The sequence below is a fragment of the Lissotriton vulgaris genome, chromosome 2_2 (genome assembly GCF_964263255.1).
Source record: "Lissotriton vulgaris chromosome 2_2, aLisVul1.2, whole genome shotgun sequence".
In the NCBI taxonomy this organism is placed as follows: Eukaryota; Metazoa; Chordata; class Amphibia; order Caudata; family Salamandridae; genus Lissotriton; species Lissotriton vulgaris.
Window position 1 is genome coordinate 187,637,688 of NC_141688.1, and position 21,030 is coordinate 187,658,717.

Consider the following 21,030-nt stretch of genomic DNA (forward strand, 5'->3'; position numbering starts at 1 on the left):
CTCTGTTGTTAAGGATTCACAGGAAATGAAATGAAGTGAATTAAACATTCCAACCATTTTAGTTTCATTGACTGAAATTTCAAGGATCACCCTCAATCATTTGTCCTCATAATCATGTAAGATCATATTGTGGAACAACTAAGAGCAACAAATATGTGAAGGTCCATAGGTGGAATAATAAATATGAGCATCGACCTAAAAAATTACCCGCAAAACAAATGGATCAGTGAGCACCAATCAAAGTCTCCAAATGTATTAGCTAGTGGGTTAGTTAAATGAGCAAATATATATGATTAGTTTCATATAATACTATGTAGTAGTAGCAGTATATCTTTAATCGATTATGTATCATAATCATAAAATATAAAAAACATTAGACCCACATGAATACATTGAAAACATTAAAATATGCATTCCACCATAATACCCTCATTTCGCAAAATCAAGTACAATTTAGGGGAAAGGAAGTCAACTTAAATGTCACATCATTGTAAGTGAGGCACACATAATTTTACTCCAATATAGGGCTCCTTTTAGATAGGCTGTAACTGCCAGTATCACCACATGATCAGGTAATAGCTGTAAATATAAAAAGGCCGGTCAAATTTGAACGAAACCCCGGGATTTTAAAAGCTGTATTAAATACTTTTCACGTATAAATTCACAAAATAAAACCAAATGTGTCAAGATTTGGGGAGAGCTGCTGTCACAAGGACAAGTAAAAAGTGCATGGGGATCATACTGTCCGGGGTAAAACAGATCATTGTACGGATAGAGCCCCCAAAAATAAAACCAAATGTGTCAAGATTTGGGGAGAGCTGCCGTCACAAGGACAAGTAAAAAGTGCATGGGGATCATACTGTCCGGGGTAAAACAGATCATTGTACGGATAGAGCCCCCAAAAATTTTGGAAGCAATGATCTGTCCCAAGGATGTCTAATAGCTGTGTGGTACGGATCGGTACCTATTATAGATTTCAGGAGCAAAACGGATTTAGTGGTGTGTTGCTACAAAGCCCTGGCTTCCATTTCACCCTTCCAGTGGTTTATAAAACGTTCCTTGAGGAAGCACCAATCTCCTTTTTTACGAAACTGTGGCCTATTAAAAAGGACCGTACAATCTAAGGAGCATGCAACACTTTTCATATAATTAAACCACAGTATCTTTTGACAATACATACATTGAAGACCATTCTCTTTCACACTCTTATTAAAAGTCAATCTCTCGGCACTCCATACTGAGATTCAAAGCAACAAAGAGGCCAGTTTAACTTTCTCCTCCACATACTCCACTTCCAATTCTTCATGAATGAAAAAGGATGCACTATTCATGCCCAGGCCCAATATTTTTGAACAAAATCAGGCCTCCTCCTGGTGGTTCACTTTGCAGTTATGGTGCCCTCAAATTGCTGCACGATAAGTCAACACTGGGAGGCATTTTATCCTATAAATTTGAAGTAGGGGCAGAATGGCTTTGCTGCCTGCCGACGAGGAAATTCTAAACAGAGCACTGCAAGAGTGACTAAATTTAGAGCATTGCTTAGATATGCAGGTACGCCAATTGTTCTGGTAGTCAAAAAACACTCCCAAATATGGGAAAGAAGGGACCTTAATAATTGTTCATCCCTTGATATCACTTGGTCTAGTCTTGACAGTCTTCCTTCCACAGAACACATAGTGGGTCTTGGAGTAGTTAGTATCCAGGTCCAAGCCATCCATAAAAGAAACAAAAAGATCAATCAACCACTTTAGCCCATTTGCTGTTCTAGCCATCAATTCTGTATCATCAGCATAGAGTGTATGTATGTGTAAATGTATAGGCATTTATATAGCGCACTACTTACCCGTAGGGTCCCAAGGCGCTTCGACCGCTGCGAAACCCTTCCTGGCTTCCCTGAGAGATGGTCCCTTAATGGGTATCTCCAGGGTGAGACCAGGCATCCCCGGCGGTCTGGTGGGGCCGTTAGTGAAGATGAGGCAAGCTAATGCCCAGAGTTGCCGAGTGTGATCGCTGATCAGAGTGGGCACCGAGGCGAGAGAATTATCGAGTCCGCTGACCCTGGTCCAGAAACCTGCCGCGCCGGGAATCGAACCCTGGTACCGGGTCGTCCTCTGCTCTCGGGTCTGCCGCCTCTAACCAGTGAGCCACACTACTTCACTCACAGCAGCATAGAGCAGGGAGGGCACACTTACTGATTTTATCTTGGGCAGGTCAACCACTTTATCTATTGGACAGGTATTCAAACTATTTATATTTAACTAGAATTGGTGCCAATACTGAACCCTGACTTACCTCCTCCAGAGACTAAATGCTAGGGTACACTCCCCATACCATATCTGTGTATAGTTGGCTAGATCCGGCCATGTTGCTCCTGGTCTACCTAGTGGACCGAGCCTGGTAATTCACTTGCATATGTGGGCTCTAACAAAGTTTACCCGGTGGGAAGGTAGTCCTTATACAACCAGGATGTCCCAAAGATTTCACTTGTTTACCCGGTCAAAGACACTACTGAGGCCCAAGAATGCAGGAAAAATTCCCCCTGTTTTGACACTACATATTTAGCTATCAAGAGGTTAAGGTTCATATATTGCGTTAAGGCGCCTATCCCTTCATTAAATCCATATTGGACTGGGAAAATCATATCATTAGTTTGGGCCCAGGCTTCTACACGATTAGTCTTTAATTTTCTGTCTTGCTCCAATGGGAATATATGCAGGTAACCATTATACTCTATTCCCCATTATAGCCTATGGGCAATATAGCCCTCTCAACTGTGAAAAACGAAAATGGCTGTAATTCACAACCAGAGCATGTCACACACACCAGTACATGATCTACCTTTCATATACACTACACCCTGCCCAGGGGGGTACCTAGGGCCTTCTATAGGGGTGTCCAATGTGTACAGAAAGGGAAAGGTTAGGCCTGGCCAGTGTGGACACTAGCCAGGGCAGCATGGCAGTCAGCAACTGCACCCAGGCAACGCGGTGGCAGGCCTGAGACACCATTTTAGGGTTACTTAAGTGGGTGACAAAATCAATGCTGCAGGCCCACTAGCAGCATTTGAATCACCTGCCCTGGCACACTCAGTGCACTTTACTGGGGACCTCCTGGTAATACAAATTGCCACTCATGGACAACCAATCACAATTTATACAGAGAGCACATGCACTTTAGAACTGATCAGCAGTTGGCAAGTGCCCAGAGTCCTATTGCCAACAACCACGGGTCAGGAAAAATAAAGGAGGAAGAAGCAAAATGTTTGGAGATAACCCTGCAAAAAGGGCCATTTCCAACACTGCCTATTCCCTTTTTTGAATACTGGGACTTTGGTAGCAGATTTCCCTGACGGGGTTAGGTCTATCTGGGAAACAGCATTAAGTACATTAGTCAAAATAGAGGCCCAGACATAGGTTCTGCCATATACAGATCCATATATACATATGTAACCTACCATATATGCATCAGATGTGTTCCTTTGTCACAGTTTCTATTTTATTAGTCTTTATTTATTTAATTAGCTTAGGAGATCTGTAGACTGCTCATGCAGCTTTTCAGCCTATTCAAAGTGAAGTGCCTGAAAAGGAAGGAACCTATTTGTCACATTTGATACCTTTGGTCATTCCTTGACTCAGGGTCTCATCTCAGCATTGAAGCAAAGTCCCTTTTCTCCACAGCTGCAAACACCTGTCTCTCTCTCTGTAACACTGAGAACAGTACGTAGATGAATACTGAGCCCAACCACTCCTGTAGCCGCAGGAGACACCAGGGTGTTGCATGGGACCGCGGTTCTTCTTCCTTGTCTATGTTTGTATGGATGAGTCCCGGCTGTGCAGTGCAGTATCATTAGCAGCAGTACACCACAAATTATGGAAGTGTGTTTGGGGGCATACTGAGCTGCTCTTTGATCAATCTTCGCCGCATTTCCACTCTCTCAATAATTCAGCCTGAAAAAAACGAGAGTGATGGCTGAATAATGCGCAGAAGCAAGCCGCGCGCGCTTTTTCTGAAAGCGCCACAGTTGTTCATTTTCTGTGCATTGATCTCCTCGTTCTCATTACAGCTCCAAGCTTCCCCCACAGGTAGGAGAATCAAACGCATCAAACTGAAAATGTGTCACATACTAAACACACCACTGTGGAGTAATCTGCGGTAGCCTCCCAGGCGACATAATGCTGCAATGAAACCCAAATGAAATTGCCAGGCGAGAAAAATAACATGCCTTTGAGCAGAAAATGAATGCTAAAGATATGAATTTAACACCTAACTCATGTTGTAAAGTTGTTGTAATTTTAAGAAGATCAAGTAAACAGAATAAATGGTTATAGCTTATTTAGCTGGTGTAATAGAAGCTAGGGCAGACGATAAGTAATATCGATAAATCAGGTTTTTTCCTCATTTCTTTTGCATCTATTTGGCATATGAACACAGAAGGGGCTGGATTGCAAAACACATACCTTCCAGGCACCTCAAGGCAACGCTCAGTGAAAATAAATGTTACTACTGTATTATCAAAGCAGCTCTCTAGATGTGCTAATGTGTGACAAGCATTTTTGTTGCCTGGTACTTTGTGGTGATATATGTTTGTATGCTGCTGCACTATTGCAATGTGATGTTGTACTGTAGTTGTTTTGTTACATTTTGTTTTTACTCTATTGTTGTGCCCTGTGTGGTTTTAATTGTGGAATGTTGCCTTGTGTGTTATTGTATTATCATTAGTTTTTACTTGAGATGTCAACAAATACTACAAAAAGCATCATATGTGTTTAGAGTTCCTGAGATAGGCAATTATTTACCACTCTCTAAGATGATGAAATAGTGCTGCTTCAGCTCTACAGCTATTTAAGCACTAGACAGTGCAAAACTGTGGCAGAGAATGTGATTTTACATACCACTCCCAGTGCACATTTTATGTGATAAGATGATGGTTACAGCCAGTGGTATGGTGTCACCATTTTATACAGGAGCGTTGATAGAAGGTGGGAGGAGAGGAACACCCCTCTGGGAGGTAGTGGTGCTGGGCAGGGCTTGTTTCCAAGAGGTCAGCCATGTGCTACCATGGCAATGTGATAATTATGGAATTACAGGACAGGCAATGCAAGAGAAGAAGCAGCCATAATTAAACAGGAATCTTCATGGCTTGATTGTGGAAAGTAAACAGGTGATAAGATTTGTCAAAGTGTATGAGGATGGTATGGGACCCCAAGTATCCTTCACCAGGAAATGAAATGGGTTCTCTATTTTTAGAGACAGGAGATGTTGTCTCGCCATCCTGGAACCAAACAAGCACAGAATGGCACAGGCCATTGTCCTTCACAACTGCACGGTTATTTAGTTCTGTATAGCTCTGATAGAGAGCCAGCAGCATGAATAGCTGAATTTCAAATGCAGTAATTCATAGCAACAGTAAGTAACAATACTTGTTACGTACAGTTGCATTGTCATAAAGAAATTCGTCAACTGTGGATCTCCCAGCAACGTGTCAGTTGTGGCGGAGATCTACAGCGGTTGGACTTCCACGTTTGAGGATGCTTTTCTATTTAAGTAAATGAAGTGACTTTGACTGACCGCCCCTGCCTCGGAACTTGTATTTTAGGTAGATAGGCCATATCACAACGTTTGTTATTCTTAATAACCGACCACATTACGGAAGCGTCTAACTTCAGGACACGATTCTGTTCTAAAGCTTTTATGCTTTAACGACAATAATCTCAAGAACTGTAGTTTGCCTTACTGCCCTGGATTTCTAAAATAGTTTTGTTTTGATGGTCATTTCCTGACAAAGACACCTCCAGTGTCGAAACGCGCATCGAAGAAACCACTGTTATCCATATTAAACTGTTGATTTTTGTAATGAATTTTAAATATATTAATGAAAGTAATTGACTGCTGTTTTTGAATATAAACATTATTAAAATGTATGATTTTTTAATAATTTTTCTTTGAACTCTTTTTTCACATTGCTTTAGTCACATATTGCCTGGGATTGTTGTTTTCCATTGTGTGTGATAGGCCATATCACCTCATTACATAACATAAAATCATAGATGGGTAAATGTGAGCAACAGCATTTGTTTCCTGCTCAGGGTTCTAAATGTGACATCATAGACAGCTTAAGCTTTACGTTTGTGGTCTATTTGATGTCACTCAGAACCCCTGGTGAAAAACATTCCCATATTTCACTGTTATCCAGCTACTCTTCTATACATTGCAATTAGTGTACATCATGAAGATAATCATTTTACTAACTTGTCCAACCTAATTTTAAGGAGTGTTAATAATTTATTTTCAGAAACATAACAGGTCCCACTTTAATCACATAACTGCCACTGAGGAGGCTTAAACGTGATGCTGCCCGACCAGTTCATACACTGTATGTCTCTACAGCTAGATATTTTGTGAATTTCTTGGTCAAGTGGCCAGCTTGTTTAGGCACTCGTCAAAAGTCTAGAATCTTGTACTCACTGTAAACAACACTTATCACAGTTATTCCCAATCTCCAATGACCACCGGTCAAACCCTGGACAGGTGGGTTGCATAATTGTGAGTACCAGTGGTAATGCTCCAACACACTCCACCATACAACACAACACTGAGGCAATCACCCAACGGGAGTCCACTCTCCAGTAAGATGGCAACAAGATCTCAAACTGTTGCAACATCGGTCAACAACAATCCAAAACACGCATGTGGTCTTCAAGCCGGAAAGCTTAAGTTAGGTTATTTTTTTTTTTATTAACATGTTATAAAGCAGCTCAAATTTCACAAGCAGATTCAACATCTATAAACCAATTAGAATTATATTATTTCCCACAATCTTATTAATCCCCTTCTGTAAATACACATATGAGCTGTTGTCTGCACAAGTGAACTTGCTCATGAAGATAACTTTAATAGCTAAAACAATACTGAATTGTATATTAACCAAGACACAAATCAACGGAATTACAGCAGCATGCACATTAGAAATAAATATATTTTAAGGAATTACAGGGCATATCAGCAAGACCATTATCGTCCGTTTAGCGGCTGTTTCCTGCCGGAATGCGGCGATAATTGTATTGCCCTATTAGCAAAGTCACGCTATTGCGTGAATCGTTGCCTCCGCGCCCTTTCCCTTAACGCCCAGATTTGCATCTCTAATGAGATGCAGTGGGTGTTTCTCCCCAGAATAACGGGAGAAATGTTGCTAAGTGACATTTCTCCTATTATCAAGGCTCACGCTAACCTGCTGAGCGATAAGAAAAGTAGCGCTAACCTCGGTTATCGCTACTTTCCTTACGCCTGCTTTTCATCTGACTTAGCCATGATATCCAATGGAAGGTGAAGATCATGGCTCTGTATGCCCTGTCCTATCACCAACGTAGCGCCAAACATTGTGCGATTTTTTTTCGCTCTGGAGATAAGCATCGCTGATAGCGCGCTTATCAGCTTTAAAAACAAGCGATAGCCGGCGATAATTATCCTAGCGCTAAGTGCGCTTAGAAATAATTATCGTCGGTAGTTGGTGATATGCCCCTACATGTTTTCATATATTTCCTGAAAGATCCCCATTCTCAGTGTTATTTCCCCTTTTTTTACCAGCAGTTCTCAGTGGCAGCTAATTGTCTTTCTTTCGAAATAAAAATATTTGCAGTGTGTGCATGTTTCAGTCAACTGGCTGTAGTAAATGCGGATGTTCACATGGAGAAATCATATTCCTGCCCATCGATATTTCTTTAGTATTTGCCTGCGTCAGGTATGTAAAAGACATTATAGCATGTGTTGACATGCACACCAATTAACAGTTAAAAAAGGCGGGTGTCTTGTGCCATTGGTTACAAGTTTAACTTTAAAGATGAGGGTGTTAATGGCTTTACAAAAAGGAGAATTACATATTTTGAGTTGTGTTTGAAGCAGATATTTAAAAACGTCAATTGGCTACATCATAATATTGCATATCAGTATTGTTTAAATTCTTCCAATCTGTATTTTTCTCTCATAGCAAGGAACTTATTAAGCATGTGTGCAAAGCTGCTGGAAGAAGAAATCTGAGTAGTAAAAGCAATTTATCTCCAGGATTTTCTCTTAAGCCACTAAGGGTTTCAATAATGTCTGACTGTATCATCTTGTCAACATACCTTTTTCACAGTGAGCGCCTGTAAATCCAGACGGGCATAGGCAGGTGTTTGGAGCCACACACGTCCCACCGTACCTGCATCCTTCTTCACAGTATGCTTTTGAAAAAAGAGAATACAACACTGTTACACAAAGTTTGTGTTATTATCGAAATGCATGTATTTCATCAAGTTACTTATCAAGAGCATATTTCTTGTTCATGACCTGGCTCCTGATTAGATTTTTGTGTTCTAGAGTATTCGGGCCACTTGTGTCAAAAAAGCATTTTGCGATTACCAAATAGCGATTTTTACTGATACGCTATTTAGTAATCGCAAATGCTATTTATGTATGGAGTTGCAAAGATTTAGCGATTCCTTAAGATTACCAAATAACGATTTACTAAATAGGTAATCATGATTACGTAATACTACTCCATTTATTCCTAAAGGCTCATAGGTGCGAGTAATTGCAATTTAGGTAATGTAAAGGCAAGGGTGCCCGGGGGCCTAAAGCCCTCTTGTAGCACCGCCAAAAAAGAAATGTGCACATGTAAAGCGCTAGGGCAGGTGCGTGCTACAATGCACTTAGAAAATGCATTTTTCCAAATTTGCACTTAGTTACCATCAACTTGAAATCGATGGTAATACCATTTTCCTAAATGTACAGTTTGCATTTAGAAAATGTTTGGTACATGTGCTAAGGGAATTTCACATTGTGATTCACTATTTGCAGTTGCAATTTTAGGTAATTGCTATTTTTGTGATCACCTAAAATCGAGACTACAAAGCCTTTCATTTATCTTGAAAGGCTATTTTGCATTTGCAAATGGCTGAAATTACCGATTTGCTCCATTTCCGATTGCAAAATTGTTTGGTACATGTGGCCCTTATTCACTAAGGCCTAGATGTAGGTAATTTTATTTTACCACTTCTTAAATACCGAATTTTATCGTTAAGATTCGGTATTTACCGATTCTGTAAATACCGATTCGGTAATGCCCATTGATTCCAATGGGAATTGAAGCCCATAGGAATCAATGGGCATTACCGAATCGGTATTTACCGATTCAGTAAATACTGATACCAGCAAGGGTGCAGGCGGTGTCACTATGACACCCTCTAGCACCCCAAACACAGGCTTGTGTGCCATGTGGCACACAGACATGCCCTAAGGGCATGTCTGTCTGTCACATGGGATAGGTGTGCATGCACACATGTACATGCACACCTGGATTCGGTATTTTACCACCCAATTGTATTGGGTGGTAATATATCGAATCTGAAAGGCCTTTGGGACTCAGAAGAGTCCCACCTACATCTAGAAGTTACCGAATCGGTAAAAATACCGATTCGGTATTTTACCGAATCGGTAAATTTACTGATTCAGTAAATTTACAGATTCGGTCAAATTGGCCCCCTACATCCCAAAAACCCATTTACCGGTCGGTAACGGCCGAAATCGGCCGCTACCGGCCGGTAAAATGCCACCTACATCTGGCCCCTAGAGTGGCCAGTTTGATTAATAGATTTAAGCTAATGAGATTGTCAATTTTAGCACTGGCCAGTCATTTTAATGCTGTTTTTGCATCAATTGCATTTTGAAATAATCAAGCAAAATTTAAATGGCACTTGACAGAATTATCCAAAGTACCTTGTGTAACCAACCCACGATGTTGATTTTTTTTAACACTGCATTAGGAGTTCCTACGAAAAGTTTGTGCAGAGTTTTCTGTAGCTCCGCTACAAATCACCAGTAGTTTTAAGGCCTTGATATATACCACTGGACGTTTATTGAAAAGTATGCACAACATTTTATGGAGCCCTGATGCAAACAGCACTAGCAACCTTCCTACCTTGGTGTGGAACAGGAGGATTGCTACAACTTTGGGTGAACATAGATAGAGCTCTTATATACTGCAGCAGCAGTTCTATGAGCTCAGTGTGCAATGGGAGATTTACAGAAACAACATTCTTCAACACATTTGTACATAATGGAGAAAAGATCCTATATGCATGTTCTATTTTTCTCTCTTGAGTGAAGCTTTGAACAAAAAGAGCATACATTAAATGGCATATTTTCATTAAAAATGTCCCCATTGTTCAGAACTACTTTCTGGTTAGTAAGGGGGAAAAGTAGTCTGCGGCCTATTTATTATTAATGTGTGGCAATAATTTAGCATTTAAGTCAGCAGTGGAATATACGAATTTATATGGCGCTGTATTTAAAAAACAATCTCAAAATCATAAGGAACAGAATAGCTTATTAAAATGTGTAAATATGTGAAAGAAAGATTATCTCACTTTTCCCGCAGGCAGAAACACACTCCAGCTTTCATTCGGGTAATTGTGTAGAAGAGTTGCAGAGAGGGCATATTACCAAGGGCCTTTTCGCCGCTTTAGCGGGACTTTTTCCTGCTAAAGCGGCGAAAATGTCATTGCCCAATTACCAAGCTGTCGCTAACACCAGTTAGCGACAGCTTGTAGGCGATAGCGAGCATTTTGGGGCACGCTCTGCATGTCAGCGATAATTATCGCTAATGACATGCAAAGTGGGCGTGCCAAAATGTTAGCGACTGAAAACAGTCGCTAACATCGCTATCGCCTATTACCTATAAAGGCGAAGCGATGGAAATATTCGCGCTAAGCGCGAATATCTCCAAAAGCTAACGCCTGCTAATACCAGTTCTTAGCAATGTTATCCAATGGGAGGTGGATAACATGGCTAAGAGCTGTTTCACGCTAATGCGTGAAAATCGCTGTATTGTCAGCGATATTCACGCATTTCGCCTGATTTTTATCACTTTTATTTATTTATAACAACATTTGTAAAGCGCGAACGAAGGCCCTTGGGCATCTCAGCGCTGAAGTTACTGCAGTGTTTAACCAACAAGGGGGGCTGCGGTTCATTGATTAAAAAGCCAGGTTTTAAGTTGCTTGCGGAAAGACCAAAGGGAGGTGCTGGTTTTGATTGAGTGTGGCAATGTGTTCCACAATTTCGGTGCGGCTACAAGAAATCTTCTGTCACCCCATGTGAAAGTTTTGGTTTGGGACCACCAGTTCATATGAGCTGGATGAGCGCAGTGTTCTGGATGGGCAGTAGGGGATGAGATTTTGGGTGAAGAACACGGGTCCAGCATTATGTAGAGCCTTGTATACCAAGCACAGAGACTTGAACTTGATCCTCAGTCTCACCGGAAGCCAGTGAAGCTGTCTTATAGTGGGTGACACCGGTTGGTATTTGGGAATGCGCCCTAGTAGCCTGGCGGCTGCATTCTGAATAGCCTGCATTTTCAGTAGCACTCTCTCCTGGGCACCTAGAAACAAGGCGTTACAATAGTCTAGGGTAGACAAGACCAGGGAGCTCACCAATGTTTTGCCGGCATTCTCGGGTAGGAAAGGCAGAATTTTCTTAATAAGCCTTAGTTTGTGGAAGGCTGAAGAGGAAATCTGGTTTGCGTGTGGTAAGAAGTTCAGACGATTGTCGAACATGACTCCCAAGTTCCTCACCTTGTTGACCGGGTCTGGGGGCTGGCCCATGGATGAAGGCCACCAAAGGGGGGACCACTCAGGGGATAAGTTTCCAAAAATTACAACTTCCGATTTATCAGAGTTTAATTTCAGGCAATTATGAGCCATCCAGCTCCCAATTGCCAACATGCCCTGATTGAAATTGTTGGCTATTTTAAACCCGTCATTCTTGACGGCGAGGACCAGTTGAGTGTCATCTGGGTAGGAAGTGAGGCTCATCCCATGTGCCCTGATGACTTTGGCAAGGTCCGACACATAAATGTTGAATAGTGTCGGACTTAGGGATGAGCCTTGAGGAACTCCACATGGCAGTGACAGGGGGGAGGATTCAAAAGGTCCGACAGTGACGACCTGGGTCCTGTTTGCCAGGAAGGAGGCAAGGAGATTCTTAGCATTGCCTCGGATGCCTACGCTCTCGACACGGTCGACCAAGGTGGCATGGTCGACCGTGTCGAAGGCCGCCAAGAGATCCAACAGGATCAGAACAGCTGTTCCTCCCGCATCCCGGATGGATCTGATGTCATCTGCCGCTTTGACCAAGGCGGTCTCAGTTCCATGGAATTGGCGGAAGCCAAACTGAGATTCATCCAGGAGTTTGTTTTCCTCGATAAAGGAAGAGAGTTGGGAGTTCATGATTTTTTCTACTAGTTTCGCTAGTAGTGGGAGACTGGCAATAGGGCGGTAACTTTTGAGTTCTTCCTTGTCAAGGGTGGGTTTTTTGAGGAGCGGTTTTATAAGGGTTTTTATTAATGTCTCTGGGTAAACGCCTGTACAGAACATGGAGTTACAAATAGCAGTCATGGCCGGAAGAACTGCCTCCATAATCGGACGTAGGACCTTCAGGGGACATGGGTCTAGGGCCGAGCCCGATTTGATGGAAGATACGGTGTTCTGTATCTGTGCAAAGAGCTTGGGACGGGGGAGGTGTTAGATCAAGAGAGAGACCAGCTAATTGTTTAGTGGTCTCGTATAGAGATTTATTCGAGTTTTTAGCAATTTCTATTTTATCACAGTAATACTTTTTCTTAGCGTCAAAAATTAGGTTTTTGTATTTTGCCACTGATTCTTTGTACAAAGATTTGGCTTTGACTGTATAATCTTTCCGCCAATGTCTCTCTCTGTTCCTGCACTGTTGCTTTTGTGTGCGTAATTCCTCAGAATACCATGGGGCCGACGGGGTCGATCTATTGTGAGACCGTTGTTTGACTTGAACCAAGTCCGTGGCCGCAGAGCTCACCCAGTTGTAGAATTGGGAGGTAGCGGCGTTAGGGTCAGTAGATAGTGTGGGAGAGGTGTCCTTAAGCAGGGTTTCCAGCCTGATTTCGTCTATGTCATCCCATGCCAAATAAGGTTGGCGGGGATTGGTGTTGGATTTGTCAGCCAGGGAATCCTGCGCTGGCAGAGATGCCAGGATAAGATGGTGATCAGACCAAGTTAAGGGAAGTATTTGAGTGACTTGGAAGCCCAAGGCATTGGTGAAAATGCCATCTAACGTGTGACCTCCTTCATGCGTGGGGGAATGAACCAAGGGGAGAAGACCGAAGGTGGACATGTCGGCTAAGAGAGTGGCAGTATCAGGATTATCTAGGGTGTCAAAGTGAAAATTAAAATCACCTAGAATAGTGAGGGAGTTGTCAAGCGCAGATGCTTCCAAAAAGGACCTAAGATCAGCAATGAAATCGTTCCTGGGCCCAGGAGGTCGATAAAGGAGAATCCCCTTGAAGGTATGAGAAGGGGACAGTTTGATCGCAAATTCTAAGGCTTCACAGGAGGTTTGTGTAATCATTTTGGACCTTCCTGCAAAGGTGTCACGGGCAATGATGGCAATGCCACCGCCTTTTTTCTTTATTTGCCTATCCAATCTGTGTGTGGTAAACCCAGCAGGAACGGCAATAACTAGATCTGGGTCAGACGCTTGACCCATCCATGTTTCTGTCATGAACAGCAGATATATTTTATGATCATGGATCAGCTCATGAATGTCTTGGCTGTGTTTGCCAAGCAAGCGGACGTTCGTGAGCGCGTTGGTGTAGGTGTTCATAGGGTAATGCTTGCCACCAGGAGGTGGTTTATGGGTAGAAGGTATCATAGCGTGACAACCTGGACAATATGTAATTGGGCTTGTGAGCAGAGAGTTCGGGTTGGATATAAGACACGTCTGACAAGTCGGTGGGCGTAAATGCAGGAGCTGGGCGGCGGAGTAGTGAATATGTGGGGGCAGAGGATGTGAACCAGGGGGGGTGGCCCTGGGCCCGGGCCAGGCGCGGACGGGTGCAGATGGGCTTGCCTTTGGCGCGCCTTCGGCGCGCCGCCGGCCTGCCCGCTGCGCCCACCCCCTGCGCGGTCGGGCGGATCTGTTGTTTATATACATAATTGGGGCGGGGCGGGAGGAGGGTGGGAGGGGCGCAGAGCTATCCGGCCAGCCTTCCCTATTGAAGATGGCGCCCGAAGTTATGCTGAAGGCCTCCCAAGCGCCTGGGAACAGCGGCGCTGTGGGAGGACAGAGTGCAAGAGCCTCGGCGAATTATGAACCAAGGGGAGAAGACCGAAGGTGGACATGTCGGCTAAGAGAGTGGCAGTATCAGGATTATCTAAGGTGTCAAAGTGAAAATTAAAATCACCTAGAATAGTGAGGGAGTTGTCAAGCGCAGATGCTTCCAAAAAGGACCTAAGATCAGCAATGAAATCGTTCTTGGGCCCAGGAGGTCGATAGAGGAGAATCCCCTTGAAGGTATGAGAAGGGGACAGTTTGATCGCAAATTCTAAGGCTTCACAGGAGGTTTGTGTAATCATTTTGGACCTTACTGCAAAGGTGTCACGGGCAATGATGGCAATGCCACCGCCTTTTTTCTTTATTTGCCTATCCAATCTGTGTGTGGTAAACCCAGCAGGAACGGCAATAACTAGATCTGGGTCAGACGCCTGACCCATCCATGTTTCTGTCATGAACAGCAGATATATTTTATGATAATGGATCAGCTCATGAATGTCTTGGCTGTGTTTGCCAAGCAAGCGGACGTTCGTGAGCGCGTTGGTGTAGTTTTTCATAGGGTAATGCTTGCCACCAGGAGGTGGTTTATGGGTAGAAGGTATCATAGCGTGACAACCTGGACAATATGTAATTTGGGCTTGTGAGCAGAGAGTTCGGGTTGGATATAAGACACGTCTGACAAGTCGGTGGGCGTAAATGCAGGAGCTGGGCGGCGGAGTAGTGAATACGTGGGGGCAGAGGATGTGAACCAGGGGGGGTGGCCCTGGGCCCGGGCCAGGCGCGGACGGGTGCAGATGGGCTTGCCTTTGGCGCGCCTTTGGCGCGCCGCCGGCCTGCCCGCTGCGCCCACCCGCTGCGCGGTCGGGCAGATCTGTTGTTTATATACATAATTGGGGCTGGGCGGGAGGAGGGTGGGAGGGGCGCAGAGCTATCCGGCCAGCCTTCCCTATTGAAGATGGCGCCCGAAGTTATGCTGAAGGCTTCCCAGCGCCTGGGAACAGCGGCGCTGTGGGAGGACAGAGTGCAAGAGCCTCGGCGAATTAGTCTCGCCTTGAGGTGGGGGGGCGGATATATTAAAATAGCACAATTTAAAATATGGTACAGATTTTAAAAGCGATTATCAAATCAATCGTTACAATTCCACACAAAGGGCAAGAGAGCATAGAATACCTCCGGCTTCCGCCTCAGAGGGAAAACATCGAACAGAACCTTGGGGGAATGAAGGGTAACGCCCTTAAATACCCTGGGAGGGCGGGAGGGGCGCAGAGCTATCCGGCCAGCCTTCCCTATTGAAGATGGCGCCCGAAGTTATGCTGAAGGCTTCCCAGCGCCTGGGAACAGCGGCGCTGTGGGAGGACAGAGTGCAAGAGCCTCGGCGAATTAGTCTCGCCTTGAGGTGGGGGGCGGAGGGCTTTTGAGATAAACCTTGCTAATAGCAAGTTATCTCACGATAAAAATCGGTGAAGCACGGCAACAATAATTTTGCCGCTAACCCTACTTAGCGATAAATATCGCTGTTTGTAGGTAATATGCCCCATATCCTATACCGCCTATCCCTGGACCACTTTACTTGTTTCATTGTGTAGTACTTGTCCTTGGGTGTACAATCTATATGATTAGTGCTCGGATTATTTCCTTACGCAGAAAATATTCTTCCCTGAGAAGAACCACTTCTCTTGCCCTGGCTGGAAATATGGCGGTGGTTTGGACAATATTACTACCGAAATTCGCCCTTACTGAATGCTATCGATGTAAATTGACATGTATATTCAGACCGGATGGAGAAATAGATGAAACATATTTGTAAATACCCTCCATTTTTCAACTGTGGTATTGTATTTTCAATAGCCACCTGCTACTCATTTCCTGGAAGTAGTCCTATTCGCAACCTTTCCTGAATGTCTGGCCCTACACAAACCAGAGCAACCTTCAACTTTTGCAATTTTGATGTGTGGGGCAATCTTAGCCGAGTCTCCGCTCCTGTACCGGATGGCTCCATGATGCCAAGAACTCCAGAAAATGATTGAGCATGTGGTGAGTCATAGGTTATCACCTGAAGTCTTTTAAGGATGTTGTATGCTTTGGTGTGCAATAAAACAAAAGATTTGTGTCGTATGGTCATATTCTCTAAGGCACGTTTACTTAAATTCTGAAAATCTATCATTTTTGGAAACAATATTTCCTTACATCCTTCACATACAATTACCATTCAGTTTGCTAACGGGAACGTTGATGAAGTGGAAATCAGTGTGTCTGGATAATTTTCCAGATTATAGGCAGTTCCATCCCACTGGAAAACAGCAGATATGATTCAGAGACTGAAAGGTAAAACTGGATATACATTGGATATAACTTATTAGGAAAATGGGCTGTCAATTCTGAAAGATGCTGCTGATTGCAACAAAAAGTAAATGATTTGGATGTTTTTTTAATCCAGCAAGCCCTCAGAATCATACTAACTATCTTCTAATTTTTCTGTATGTTCATTTTAAACCACTTGTCATTTCTATAATAGGCATACTTTTCTCTAAAATGACACAAGTGTAAAATATGATTGGGTGGTCATCTACAGATTTTGCATACAGATTCTAACGTTATGAGGTAGTCGTCTCTAGCCGTGGCAGTCATCTATTTTCACAGTACTTTCTGCTAGTTTCTGCTGGTCCAGGTCTCATACAGTAATACTCATTATGAAAAAAAAGTTGGAAGAAATCCAAACATATGTGGAAATTACAATAATAAGGATTTTGTGATATCTAATTTTAAAAATCGTTCATACAGCCTACTTATTTTCTGGTATATTGACATAACATGTATTTGTAAAATGCATGTTCACCCATTAGGGTATGTTGGTGGTAGCAGCAAATGTTTGTTACCCTATTCAATGGTAATCAATTTATAAACCTCTGAAGGTGAAAGGTTGAGTGGACCCATCAGGATCCTCTGACCATGATGTCAAACATATCCACTAGCAGTCGATACAGTAGTTCACCGAGCCACTCGCTAACAAAAGCGGTGCCACCTGTAACTTGCAGACCAAATGCAATGTTCATGACCTCACCCTTGATGGAGCAGATATTTTTACAAATGTCATGAATGGCCAACAAGTGTCCAAGAGCCCTTGCTTGGGGTCTGCAGACTCAGAAAGATGAGTTTGTAACCCTTAGATCCCAGCCCTAGAGAGCCATAGGGTGCCACTGCATCTATAATAAATATTCCAGAAACGGCTAGCTCCAGATAGAACACTTCACTCCTGCATCGCTATAACCAGTGTGAGACACAGTCTTTCTCAACCATGAAAGTCCACCTTAAACTGCATATGAAAATACACTGATGAACACTTTTCTGGCACCAAAACAGTCTCAAACGTGCATGAACTTTACATCTATCCTCCTCTTGCAGCATACAACACACAGAGTACACTTTAGGGGACATCCAATAAAGGCAATCCACAGGGAGCGCAAAAGCAACCCACCACATCAACAGGAAACGACAGCAGATCCCACCAAGAGATGGTACCCATGAAGACCATTAGAAAGAGACAGTTTAGAAACTATACTATGCACAAGAGAAAACATATGTACTACTTTATCATTTATGTAACAATTAGCCAGCCTTCCAGAAAATCACCTGTAAGTAATTATTTTCAAAAGCACAATACTGCAAAATAATTGTACAACTAAAGATCTTGTACAACTAAAGATCAAATCACACCTAATAAAATGGGTCTCTAAGAAACAGAAATGGTTACCAGACCATGGTAAACACAAACCTGACCAGAGCAAAAACTCGAAGGACTAGATAGAAACACCATCTAGATGTGCATATGCACATACTGATAACAACAGTTTCCATCATACAAAATATGTGCAAGTACAAGTAAATACAACTACAGACGGTTTGTCACTTCCATAGTGCTAAAGGTAAAGTCAAAGCCGTAACTGCTTCCAACATGGAAGATGCATTTTAGAGTTGTCTGGGGCAGTTAACTGCAAGGCTATTACAATTTAAAATGAAATGCCTCAGACACTTGTTGGAGTTCGGTGTGTGTGGATTCTTTACACTGTGGCCCATAAAAGGTAGATTATTAAGCCTCATCATGCCAGTGAACTCCTACATTGGTGCACTAATTCAAGTGGGCATCTATTAGGCTGACATTGACTTAAGGGTATGAAATGCCTATGAAGCAAGAAGGAACTATTCCCACATCCTAAAATGATGACCAATGTGGATTATGAAAGAAAGAGGTAGGCCAAGTGGACCACTCAGTATGTTCTGCTCATCGAGTAACATCTTCTTTAAGGACTCTTAATCTATAGCTATCATTTGCATTAATACATCTTCAACTGTAACTCCCCATCATAGCATGGTCAGAATGCAACACAATAGCCCAAAGACTGGATATGCATCAATGCTATTGTGTATTGATCAGTTATTAGCAATGTTTCTAGTTTATCGGCAGTCAAACACAAGTTCTCCAGGATAAAATATTCATGAAGAAGAGCAACAAAGTTCCTCTCTCTAAACAGCTTTTAGTAAGTGATTTTGATTGTATTCTCTTTGACAAACAGCCAAAGCTTTCTCTAACCAGATAAAGAGAGACCTAAAGTTTTCCCTGAAAACTAAGGACATATTCATGGAGTTGAAATTACTACCATATCTCACATATAGGCACATTATCTAATCTAAATGCTGACGTTTTTAGAATATGACTAGATAAATTGGTCAAGAAAAAGATTATTTTAAGGATGAATACACAATGCTTTCGGTTGGATATAATTATTACCATGCCTCCTGTTTACCTTGATTGGTTATGATGTCTTTCTTAGCACCACCTCGGTTAGTTTTATTGGCGCTTCTAACTTATCCTTAGCCCTATAAAATGGGATATTCTGCCCTCTATGGTTTTTATGTTGTAGTAAATTATGTGTTCTATTTTTTATTTCAGTTCATGTCTTTCTTTGTTTATTTCATTTCATTCACCTGCTTCTTGGGTCACCATTATCTGATGATGATCCCTTAATTGTTATAGGATCGAAATGTTGTTGACGTTTGGCACTCAACCATGTTGATTACATTTCAATTGTGTGGATGGGCAGTGTCCATTATTGTTGATAGATGTATTATACTCAATTTAAATACTGTAGGAGTACCTCTTCACCTCACAAACGTTTACTGATTGGATTAGTGTTTGTTTTACAAATGTGAATAAAATAGAAAGATTGTGTAATAAGAAAAAAACTCTGGGACTGATGTACAAACATTAGGAATACTTATCAGGGGTATTAATGAGGTAGGTCGCAATTTGCAACCCATTACGAATTACAGCCGTCACAGGGATGGTGGACAGCTGAAGTCAGCAGACAACTGTGTTTGTGGTTACTTTTCTAATAAAGCAATCCTTGTATTTTTCTTTCAAATGCAGCCCGTGTTCCTTGAAGGAGAACAGAATGAGTTTTTAAAAAAAACGTTGCTGTTTCAATTTTTAAGAGTAGGCAGTGGTCTTGCCATCGTACGGGCGCGAGTTGACTCCACTCCTTCTCCCACATTCTAGGCGACGGGTGGCAATGCGCTGGGGTTGGCACATGACACTGAGTGTGGCTGATTGGCTCAAAGATGCAACATACTTCCAGGAGTAATTGAACACTTATTGGGTGTTGTAGATGGCGCCTGCACGCCCTAAGGATTTCTGTTTTCCTGTAGAATTGTATCTTAATGACCACTCTGGCTTAAGAGAGACTGTAAACACTGATGAGGCTGCTGCCCTGCTAGTGCCAATTGCTGCTGAGGTACAGGCCCCATAGGTGCTCCCATTTGCATCCACTGGTATGTGTTGACCGCTATACATTGAGAGCTACATCTGTAAAGCTACTTTTAGTGCAGCTACTTCCCTACTCAGTGGCCCCATCCCTTCCCCTTAGTTTCCCATTACCACTATAGTTGCAAGTAAGAGAAAGAAACACAAAGCGGGCCATTAGGATGAAGGGTGGATATTGTCCGCCCGCCATCCTATCGGATAATGGGACTGCCCACCAAAAGGGCGTGGGTCACGTGGGGGGTATTAGGATGTGCCCGCCACAGTGGCGGGCGTATCCTACATTTTTAACATTGTGGTGGGCGATGTTCTTAGCACCGCCCGCCACAATGCTAAAAATGCTTGTCGTGCATGTGCATGCACAACGTGGCTGGCACCGCGTGGTGCATGCCATGTTGTTCATGCACATGTAGGGGGGTACCATAGGTTTCCCATGTGCCTCCCCCACCCCCCCATTATCCTGGGGGCCCGCAACAGGCCCCCAAACAGAAAGACTGCATGCCTCGTTGCAGCTACGGAAAGGCACCCTCCTGCCCTCATCCTAATATGGTTGGCGTTGTCTCGCAGACACCGCCACCATAGGAAAGCACTTTTTCCGCCAGCCATCCTAATATAGCGGGGGGGTCATTTTGTTGAGGATGGCCGGCGGATTCCCCCCGCCGGGCCAGCGGTAGCTAACGCTGTCCCGGCGGGGGCAATCCGCCCGCCATCCTAATGGGCCACTAAATATTGATTGTGATATTGAATATGTGGCAATGTAACCCATATGAACCGAATTTGTTGCATACTGTTGATTCAGGCTTTGTTTAAAATTCAATAAACAGAATTTAAAAAATGACATCATCATTGGGGGCAGAGCTTTACTGTCTGTTAGATGGCCGCTGTTTAAGAGAGCTCGGTAAGCCATCACTATAATCCTAAAGGAATCTTCTTTATCCATGGGGATAATCTACATGAGTCTGGCAGCCATATGAAGCCCTTTGAGCATATCCCCCTGCGGTGTAATAATCGAAGGTGTTGGAGCTGCGAGACAGCGGCTCTGAAGTATCCTGAGTGATGCTGTTCCGCGGCACACCCGACGAAGCCAGTGAGGCCTG

General features: G+C 43.1%; 1 protein-coding gene across 1 annotated transcript in view; it reads right to left on the reverse strand.

Annotated features, from left to right (window-relative positions):
• The window catches only part of NELL1 (neural EGFL like 1), a 3,816,074-nt gene that overhangs the window by 972,077 nt on the left and 2,822,967 nt on the right, over window positions 1-21,030 (reverse strand). The window contains exon 14 of the mRNA XM_086959505.1: window positions 8,121-8,216. Coding sequence (XP_086815631.1) covers window positions 8,121-8,216 — 96 coding nt within the window. The remainder of the gene's footprint in view (window positions 1-8,120; window positions 8,217-21,030) is intronic.